This window comes from Neophocaena asiaeorientalis, unplaced genomic scaffold, assembly GCF_003031525.2.
Source record: "Neophocaena asiaeorientalis asiaeorientalis breed wild unplaced genomic scaffold, Neophocaena_asiaeorientalis_V1.1 scaffold57, whole genome shotgun sequence".
NCBI classification, from domain to species: domain Eukaryota; kingdom Metazoa; phylum Chordata; class Mammalia; order Artiodactyla; family Phocoenidae; genus Neophocaena; species Neophocaena asiaeorientalis.
This window is the reverse complement of record NW_020172731.1, coordinates 4,070,225-4,081,358: the sequence shown is the minus strand read 5'-3', so window position 1 is coordinate 4,081,358 and position 11,134 is coordinate 4,070,225. Positions and strand designations below refer to the sequence as shown.

At 40.3% G+C, this 11,134-nt stretch overlaps 1 protein-coding gene across 1 annotated transcript in view; it reads left to right on the top strand.

Moving 5' to 3' along the window:
* The first annotated feature begins 1,955 nt into the window (after positions 1-1,955).
* The window catches only part of EMB (embigin), a 37,304-nt gene continuing 28,125 nt past the window's right edge, over positions 1,956-11,134 (top strand). Inside the window, exon 1 of the mRNA XM_024740321.1 lies at positions 1,956-2,279. Coding sequence (XP_024596089.1) covers positions 2,171-2,279 — 109 coding nt within the window. The 5' untranslated portion in view covers positions 1,956-2,170. The remainder of the gene's footprint in view (positions 2,280-11,134) is intronic.

Sequence of the window (11,134 nt, the reverse complement as noted above, 5' to 3'; positions counted from 1 at the left end):
CCCTCTTTCTTCTTCAACATACCTCGTGATGAGGATAGTGTCAAAGCAGATGTGGCCATATTTAATTCACCATGCAGGGAAAGGTCAATCTGGACCAGAAAGGTCAGAAAAAGCTATACATGGAAGGTAGTATATAAATTGGTTTTAAAGGATACGGATCATTTGAAAAAAATGGACTGGGGATAAGGCTAAAAAATATTAAATATATAAATATAAACCAGTACTAATGGGGAAAACTTTCAAAACGCTTAGCAAAACAAGAATTAAATTTCTTCCTCAATTTATTTCACCCTAACAGCAAGAGAGAAGTGGAAACTTGCCTCAACCTGGCAAGTCACTTTTTTCTGTTCATAAACACGTTGATCTGACTGGGAAGATAATTTTTCCTTAAATGAGATCAGCTTATTTGAAGAAAGGTGAATCTGAGCTTAAGGATTTTATTGGAGTAATTGGGGAAGGTCAGTCAGAGTCCAGTTTGTTTTGAGAAGTGCTTAACTGTTAAAACTCTCCAAAGACATAGGGAAATGCTTGTAGTTAGTCTTGAGACAGGATGCAGGGCAGGAAGACAGGGGTGTGACTTAGCGACAAGTGATCAGGCAGTTTGGGTTTAGCAAGTCCGCTCAAGGTCTTAAGAGGGTCATGATGTAAAATGTTTAGTCCTTCAGGGTCTCTCATAAGGCTTTGTTCAGAAAGGTTTAATCATTATAGCCATAATTTTCTGACTGAGACGAGGCTTTCCTTAGATTTGTAGTTCATAGATAAATAGCTCTCTAGGTGTGTGTGTGTGTGTGCGTGCGCGCACGCACGCATGCGGGCACTCCTTGCAATACAAGAAATGAACACATTGCCTGGCACTTGGTGGAAATTTAATATTGCTTAACGAACTGTATTATTCATGTTCTCTCGATACAAATTGAAATAATCTACATTTTCCCTCAAAGTTTTGCCTATGTAACATTAAACTGGAAACAGGAATATTTTAAAAATACACACCAATTAAAAATCATTCCTGTATGAGGTGAGCATAGCTCTTGTCTTGCACTTCAATTTTTAAAATTCGTATCTAACATTTTCTTTCAATCCTTTTTTTGACAGATATATTTTGAATATATGACTATCAAACCTGACATTGCAAAGACAAAGGCAGAGGGAACAAACTCATGAGAAATACTTTTAAAATATATCTTTTAATGTGTTATAACAGCCTGGAGAATTATCACATCTTACTACTCCTTTATGTGGTAATTAGATTCCTCCTACCCTCTCCGATAAAGCAGTAGCTTTTAGCTGTTTTATTTTATTTGGTCGGGAGCACTGAAAAATTCCAAGCTACAGTAAGGGATAACATCTTAAACGGTGTTGGAGTTTGACAAAGGTCTACAGGCTTGTGCATTTTACACAGTTATCTACTTTCTGTAGTTTTGTTTCTTGAGCTCTAAGTGGCTTCTCGGAAACTGCTAGGTTAAGCAAACAAAGGAAAAAGGAAAACAGACTGCGGGACTCTTGAGACTCTGAAACCGTAATCTAGAGCGAACCGGTTAAGCCTTCAGAGACCGGAGAGGAGGCTGCGTGCGATTGGTAGGCAGAGCAAAGACATTAGTCCAGGATGCCGGGCAGCTGGATAGCGCCTTCCACCAGCACACACATAAGCCTTCTTAACCCAGAATGGCCGGGGGAGCTGAAACGCGTTCCCACCCTCTGTCCCACTAAAGTAAATAAGTGAACCTTGCTTCAGATGAACTGCAAAGGATAGTCTGCAGATATATCTATAGATATATAGATATTAGGTGTTTCGACCTCTCTCCCAGGAGATGGGCTAGGCGCCACCTGCCAGCGTCTTCAGCTGTCTCCCTCCCTGACCTGCTGGGGCGGAGAGGAGGCGGGGGAGGATGCGGCGCGGGGGTGGCCACCGCACATCCGGGCGCTCCTGAAGCCGGCCGCTGGCTGCATAATTGATGGAGGGCCGGGCGCAGCTCTGGGTGTGCTGCTGGCGCGGTCAGAGTGTCTCAGGGGAGGAGGGCAGGGCGGCCGGCCCCTCCCACTCCGCCTTTTCTCGAGTGTCCTGCCCCCGGGCCTGGCAGCGGGCGCCGGGCCGCCGGCGAGTGTGCGCAGCGACTCCGGGCACCGACGGCGGTGGGTGCGCGAGGACCGCGGCGGACCTGCTGGCGCCATGCGCTCCCTCCCCAGTCTGCGGGGGCCCCGGGCGCCGCCCCTGCCGCTGCTCCTCCTGTGCCTCCTCGCCCCGGTGCGCCGGAGCTCGGAGGACGGCCGTACCCCAGGTGTGATGGTTTCTGGGCCAAGGAGGGGGCGGAGAGCGCGCGGGGATGCTGGCTACCGCGGGTGGGGAACGGCGTCCGCCTCCTCCCGTTTGCCACGCTAGGGTTATCTAAACTGGCCGAGAGGTCGGTGCGGTTCGGGCTCCTCCGCTGGAACGAACAGCGCCCTACGAGACGGGGTCGTGGGTAGTAGGGCAGTGTCTGGGTGTTCCTAGGAAAAGGGCGTGAGGGTACGGGCAGGAACAAGGCAGCGACTTGGCCTCCGCTAAAGTGGCAGGATTTCTGAAAGTCACATTTCCCAAGGCCCTTCACTTAAATCGATAGTGAGGCTTAAATATCCCCTCCTCCCTTCCTGGCAGGTGGGTTGGCTTTGATGATGTTTTTTAGAGCTGAGCTGAAATAACACAACAACAACAAAACAAAGCCCCACGACTTAAGGATAATAATGTGTGTATCTTCTCTTCTACCTTGGTCTTTGAAAACAAAGACCATGGGTTTTTCTTTGTTTGTATTTTTGGTTGTATTATTAAGACACTGAAAGAGGGATTTTGGTGCAAAGCATCAGGGAAACGAACACCAGAGTTGCCATTTTAGCTTCACCTGTTTATAATTACTTTTTATGGTGAAAGTATTCCATCTAACGTACTTTCTAATGCAAGTTCCTGTGTTATAAATTTCAAAGTATTAGCGGCTGATTAGGATAACAGACCACCTCCAAGTTTGCAAATATTGCCCATCAGTAACTAAAATCAGGATATTATTCTACACAAGGTTTCGAACCTTTAATAGGAATTCATTTTTTATGAGCTTATAGCATGTAGATTTTTTGTAACATACTTTGAAGATGGAAAGATAATCAAATAATAAGATTACTCATTTTTAAATAAATGTCCTTTAACAGGCCTAGCTGTTAACAACTTGGACAAAACATTTTGGGTTGCCTCAGTTTCTAAATTTCCTCACCCCGCTTTGCAGCCACCTTTCTCTTTTTCATTCACACCACTTATAAAGAATGGTCAAGGACGTTTTCTACACCCTGGGCTATCCCTGATTCACCTATCATTCACCTGAGAGTACTACACTTCTGAGGACCAACGCATTCTAGGTGTGTCCTAGAACTTTGGTTCTCGAGTTGGCTGTATGTTGGAATTACCAGCGAGCATTAAAAATGCTGATAAGTGGATCCTGCCCTCAAAAATTCTGATTCGGTTGGCCTGGGATTCAGCCTACACGTGAGGAGTTTTAAAAGCTCCCATGTGATTTTAATCATATGATCCTAAGCAGGTTGAAAACCACTGCTTTGAAATGATATGGCCTAGAGAGTGCACTGTTGGATAGGTATTCCATTGGTATCAGGGAGTCAGGTTTAAATTGACACTTAGAGCAGACTTCCAAAGAGAAAAGTAGGAAACAAATGAAGGTGGGATAAATTAACAAATAAAGTTTTAAATAAATAGAATGATGTATGTATGTACGGCAGATGTCTGTGTGTGTATGTAGCACAAGTCCTGTCCTTTAAGCTCCACTTAAGCTAAAATTATGGAAGAATGTGACATATAAAAGGCATGAAGTTACTTAACATTTCATTTCAAGGCAGAATTAAAACTTGTGAGGCAGCCTCATCTCACTTTATAGATACTGTATCGATCTCGGTGAGGTTCAGTTTCCTCCTTGCTAAAGACTGGCTATTTTTTACCTAGGTGCTTTTGAACTACTTGGAAGTAGGTGTTCTATAAACCTAAGATTTGGGGCCAAATTTTAAAAATAAAAATGTTTATCATTTTTTATCATAAATATATCATATCTACTATGTAACAACTGTGTGCGAGGCATTGCACCATATAGTTTATAGCTCTATGGGTTAGTTTTTATTATCCCTGACTTTCAGATGAGGAAATTGGAATTTAGAGAGGCTAAATAGTTGCCTAAGTACAAATGATTAAGCAGTAGAGCAGGAAATTTAGCATGTTCAGTCCGATTCCAAATACTGTGTTCTTAAACTCAGTTGTCTCTCTGAGATGAGTGGGTATGTTTATGAAAGTTTGGAATCACTGACAGCAGAGTGTGGATACAAATGCTAGATTTGGGTTGTAGGGCTTCCTGACTCAGTTTGAGTCCTGGAATAAAGTTGGCACAAGGACTCACCTTAACTCTTTTAGACTGTTTTAATTAAATAAGAAATGTAGAATATCTTTATGAAGGAGAAATATTACATAAATGGGAATATTTAAAAATCATTATTATTACTCTTATGGGGGAACAAATTGAAGGAAAGGGTCATGCTTATCTTTTGAAAAATGTTTGCAGGGGAGTCATTTGAAAGGATCATTTTTAACTTCTAAAGGATGTTGCTTACATGCTTCCTTGATCAATGCCTCCTTCCTTTCTAGAGACACACAGAGCAACTGCCCGGTAGTAAATATTTGTTGGAACAAATATTCGAGTACCTACATATGCCTTACATTGTTAGTCTATATCTAAGCAGAAAACTTTAGCAGTTTTTACCTTTCATGGCATTTAAACTTTAAAGGAACGGATGGGATATAAGCCTGTCTTTAATAGGGTTATATCTGAGGCATCAAAATTTTGACCCTAAATTACCATCACATTTGAAATTACATTATATACACTTTTGTTAAGAATTAGTTCAACTGGCTCTTCCTCGTCCTGGTCTTTTATCCCCACCTCTCATCCCCATCTCCTTCCCTTCCTTCTGGGAATGAGTCCTGTAGTCATTAGGTGGGGAAATGCGGAAGCATCTCCCCCGTTGAAGGGACCCAAACTGTTTCAGATCAGGGAATTAGAAGCTGAGCCCAGTCAGGATGGCATCCAGGTAGGAGGGCAGCCCCATGTAGAGTGTTAGAGCTGAAGCACATGAGGTGGGCGTTCCTGCAGAAGGGTGGTCTGGCGAGAGGCCTCAGCGCTGACCAGAGTGACAAGGGCTTCTACACAGCTATGGCATGCAGGTCTGATCCTGATCACAGGATGGAGGTAAAGCATGCAGGAGCAGACAGTGCAGGATGCTGGAGCCTAAGTGGGTGAGGAAGACATCTCTTTGGGGCCAACAGGAGATTAGTTATATATGGGGGGATTGATCAAATAAGTAAAGCTGGTGAGGATAATAGAATCTAGGTTTTTCTCTAGAGAAGAAGGAAATAAACGGGGAAAACTAAAATGAACCTTGTGGTGTTGGACTGCAATTGGCAGCATTAGCGTGAATTCATGACTTTAAATATCTATCTCTATCCATGTCTTATGTCTATATATATCTATATAAATAGATGCATAAATATAAACGTGTATGTGTAAATATATGTATAATGCATATATGTGTCATATATATTGACAAGTGATCCCTGAACACAAAGGTTAATCTATGTATAATTTATAGTCAGCCTTCTGTATCAGTGCATCTGAAGATTGAACCAACCATAGACCATGCAGTAACGTAGTATTTACTCTTGAAAAAAATATGCGTATAAGTGGACCCTTGAAGTTCAAACCCTCATTGTTCAAGGGCCAACTGTATATATGTATGTATATTATACCCATTATATATACGTTGTATGTGTGTGTATGAATATGTACACATGTATTCTTAGGTCTGCCCACTGCGATGGAGCAGTGATGAACATACTTAGTACCCAAATCTTGACTCTAAATACATTTTTTTTCACTAATAATAACTTGGACTTTTTATAGAAATGGCTGATATCAGGACTGGAGTGGGGAAAGGATAGGATAAGCCTGGAACATCTTATGCCAGAAAGCAGTGAAGTGTTCAAAGAATAATGGGTGATGTCAAAAGGATACAGAAGCCAAAATGAAGTGGGTACGAATGGACAAATAGAGCGGAAAGTAAATAATAATACTAATGGACTAGTATCCATATGCACTGAATAATGTCCATTGAATTATATAGGTATTCATGAGTACATACTGAACTTAATTAATTAAATGAGTCAGTTGAAAGTCTGATGAGGCACAAAATATTATATAGTTTCAAAGTAACTTCCCACAAAATTGGCATTAATGAAAAGGGAGAAAGAATAACTTCTAAGTGGAGAAGCCTGGCAGACACCACTTTAATCAAATGATCAGAGTGTAAATCAATAAAGAAAGAAAGAAAATTGTGTGTCATCTGATAGGATGCAGTGAGAAGAACACAACATCTCCTCTGTGATTTTCCTGCCAAAGATGTCTACTCTGAATGTAATCGTATTACAACTTAACTATCCTGGAACTTTCATAAGCATCAAGGTCATAAAAGTCAGGAGAGACTAAAGCTGTTTAGAGTGAAGAGAATAGAGGGACATGGCTCATGACAGCTCATGTGATCCTGAGCTGAAACCTTTGACTAAAAAAGTACATTATAAAGACTTTTGTTGAAACTTAGATAAGATGTGGGATGAGATGATAGTGCATAAATGCTAATTTCCTGATTTTAACAGCAGTATTGGGGTGAAGTGGACTATGTCCTTTGTAGGAAATAATGTTGTAATGTTTCCGAGGTCGAATGGGTCATCAGGTGACCAACTTGTTCCCCAGTGGTTCAGGGGAAACATTCTTTACTCTGTACGGAAAACTTTTCTGTTAGTTTGAGATTGCTTGAAAAGCAAAAAGAATTTCAACTCTGAGAAAGCTTGAATTAACAGACAAACTACAAGGATAGCTGAGAAATAGTCATCAGTTTATGTAATTAGGTACGATTTTCCAAAGGGGTATTTGCCCTCAAACAGATACAGATTGTAAGTGTTGAGGCCGTCTGTCCTAGATTGTAATCTTTTCAAGTTACTTTTGTATAGCTGGCCTCACATATTTCACGATATTAGGTGAACCTCGGAAATAAACAACTTAGGACACACACATTGACATAGAAGGAAAAAAACCTCACAATGGTTTACTAAAATTAAACTCTCTACTCCTAATAAAACATAGTCACTATTCATGCACAACAAAATATCTCAAATAATATGTTGTTAGTATAGAATTAATAGATGTTATATTTAAAAATGGTGTTTCTCTTTTAATTGATTTAAAATATAATTAAAAATATGAGTTCCCTATCTAGACTTTTACCTGTCCCTGACTTAGAAAGTCTGACTTATAAATGTTCCCATCAGGAATTTATTTTCTTGCCAAAACTTCTTTCCTCTTCTTTTCTTGACAAACTCTCTCTGGGGTATAGTGTCTAGGAATCAAGGTAGCCGTATTCCCCTTCTCTTCTTTTACTACTGCCGCTAGGGACAGGGGATAGGGATCCTATATTCCTAGAGCCCAGCGGTAGAACTCTAAATGTAGTATTGGTAATTAGATATTTTAATGCTATAGTTCAGCTATATCATGGCTTAAATGGCTTTTACAATTTGGTGTGGGATCTCATGGTTATGTATAATGATAGTGTTGCTTCCACGGGGAAATATATTCTGAGTTTGAAACCTCTGTTTTATAATATATGTTATCCATTCCTAGGTTGTGTTTCTGTCATTGGGTTGCACATTTATGTTGCTATTTATCAGAACGCTAAAACTAAGACTTATTAAAATAATTTTAATTATACATGTTGATAGCAATCAATACATTAGGTGGATGAGAGAAAGGCAGGGAATGGTATTTATCCTAATAACTGTTTCTTATACCTTTCTTTAAATGATGTCCAGACCCTTCCAAGATTTTAAAATATAAGAGATTTGCGGGGGGTATGTTAGAGAAAATGCTTTTTTTTAAAAAATTAATTAATTTATTTATGGCTGTGTTGGGTCTTCATTTCTGTGCGAGGGCTTTCTTTAGTTGTGGCAAGCGGGGGCCACTCTTCATCGCGGTGCGCAGGCCTCTCGCTGTCGTGGCCTCTGTTGTTGCGGAGCACAGGCTCCGGATGCGCAGGCTCAGCGGCCATGGCGCACGGGCCCAGTTGCTCCGCCGTATGTGGTATCCTCCCATACCAGGGCTCAAACCCGTGTCCCCTGCATTGGCAGGCAGACTCTGAACCACTGCGCCACCAGGGAAGCCCCAAAATGCTTATTCTTAAACAGAGGTATAGTTGAACTGATTTTCTGACTTAAATAAAAGCAAATCTTAAAACCCAATGCAGTTTTTTAGTGTTTATCTTTTTTTTTCTTCCCAATTTACTTCAATTTAATAGGGCCCCATTTAAACAAGTGAAAATGTTACCTTAATATTAAATAGAAATTATAGCATGTTTATTTCATTTAAAATGTTAATAGCATAAATTATAAACCCTTCTAGGAATGTTTGTTTTAAAATGTAATATGTTAAAGATATCTAAGTGGAGATCATTTTGCAATTTCCCATGAAACAATATAGGTGAAAATTAGAATGTTACACAGTTCTTTGATGCAACACCCTCATGCCCCATCGCCCAAGTAGAGGGAGAAAAATCTTTTAATCTCTGTCACAACTACTAAAAGCTACTCTTTTATGCTGGCATTTTGGCCACTACCTGTAAAAGAATGCTGAGTGGAAAATTTCCAGCAATGATTAATAGAGGAGTGAGTATGATAACTTAAGGAATGCGTGTTATGATCTTGGCACCATCACTCAATATTATCCAGCTTTTCTGATCCTCCCTTCTCTATGAAATGAAACCCCAAGTAACAAGTCATTGGCAGAACTTGGACCAGGATACAAATCCCTGACTCTCCATTCTGTACTTCTTTTTGTGACTCAGCCTAATCTTTTCAGGGAAATATTCAAACCACATCTGCCTGAATCTCCTGCCAATTTCCTTTAAACACTAACATCAGCTGCATCAGCCTCCTGCCAGCTGTCCTCCTACTGAAAGCAATAAGGTTTACATTCTCACTTTTTTGATTAAAAAATATCTTGGCTAAACAATGAACTTCTCACTTTAATATTCTAACACCTTCTGCAGACTGCCCTGCTCTTGTACTCAAGACTCTCAGAGGAACTTTTCCCAAGACAAAAGTCACAACAGTTATACATGCCCTTTTGCACTTGGGGCTTCTTCAGTGGAGTCTGGAGCCTGATCATGAATGCTTTAAAGGCAATAGGAAGTTAGGATACAGGCGGTGGCTGGATTATAGATGTCTGTTTGTATTTTTAATATATGAGTTGGCAATTGGAAGTGGTCACAACAGTTACTATATTCTGGAACTATCCAAATTTTCCTACTCTTGAAGCTTGGTTTTTCCTTTTCCTCCTATTCCTTCAACTTTCATAAGCTTATATTTTGCCCAAGCCAAGCCTAGACCCCTTTTCTCTCCTTGTTCTAATGTAGGTCCTAGGGGGACCCATCCATCCACATCCTGTTGATGCAAAATGGGAAGATAACCCCAGCCTCAGAGCTCATCTCCTTGGCATTATCTCCAGCTCTAGTCTACCTCCAGAGTCCTTCAAAGATGTAAATCGCACTTCATACTCCGTAGCTCACATACCAACTTGTATACACCACATAGGCTAGTTACAGTCAATACTATAAATGGGTGCTACTCTGACATTTTAATGACTCTCAATCACAAATTGTTGGCCTAAACCAACATTATTATGATCCATGCAGCCCTCCAGGAACCAAATTTACTCAGCTTCATATTCCTTACTGGCATCAAGCATGTATGCTGTATGTGTTCACGTATTTAAGTGAAATGAGAATCAGAATGACAGCATTTTTCCAGCTTACGTCATCCTTACTATTGCTGATACTGTGACTAAGAATAATGATGATAATAATAATAGTCAGACCATCTCAAAAGGGTTATGAGCTTGTTTCGGGGATAAAAAGTGTGGTGAAGATCTTCATGATGGCATTCTGCTCTGCAATAGGCTAGGCCAAGAAAAAAGGTCTCCCTAGCAAAGGAAGCAAAGATATCAAAGCTTATGTTTGTAAGCTTCACAGAACAGATGATAGAGTAGAACAGTTCTTTCTTTCCCATCTGCTGTTCCCAGATGCTGCTCCCTCCTGGCTTCCTGCAACCTGTAAGTGAGCTATGCCCAATAATAGAGAAAAAGAATTTTCATATTGATAGATGACTTTTTGGCAATGTGTGTGTGTGCTTGAGAGAGAGTGACAGAGAGAGAGAATAGGAATGAATGAATATTAGGTGTGGGTGGAGGAGAAGCTTTGTATTCCTGACAGCCTAGTGAGAAACTCAGGGCATATTTTCCTAAATAATCACTGTCAGAGGGTGGTATGATTTAGGTATGTTATTTGTTAAAGGATTATTTTATGGGAAAGTGCATCCCACCTTCCAAGACTGTATTAGAAGTGATAAAAGCTCTGGAATATGGCTAATTGGAGAGCTAGGTTCTGCGAGGTAGGTTTTTTTTATTAGGCAATATTGAAAAGCTGTGTGTAAGCTGAAGCAACAAAAATGATCACTTGCTTTGATAACATTTTTCATACATGTAAGAAAAAGAACTAGAAATCTAATCTTGCACTAGGAATAACTTTCTGAACACAGTATTAAAAATGTGGTGTAAAAAAGGCCCAGGTTTAATTTAAAGTGAATGAAGGGTCTTAAGAATGCAGCCAAGTTTACAATAATGAGCCTTTCTCCTCTGACTTGTTTGGTAAAGTTGGGGTAGTTTTCGTGGGAGGTAAGGTCTGTGTCCTAAAGTCAAAAAAACAGTAGCTAGTGTTAAAAAAAAAAAAAAAAAGAATCTTTGAGGAGAGTGGGACAGGTGGAAATGGAAACCTTGTTTCTTCGATGAACGTTTTTGAAAGAAGACATAAGTGACAGAAAAATGGAAAGTTGGTTTGGTAGAGGACACACTGGACCGTCACCATAGCTGGAAAACAGAGCAGCATAGACTCTCCCTGTCCATCCATTTATGTTCTCTGTCCTCTAGCGCCCGGTGCACTCTCTCTTATTCCTTTTTTA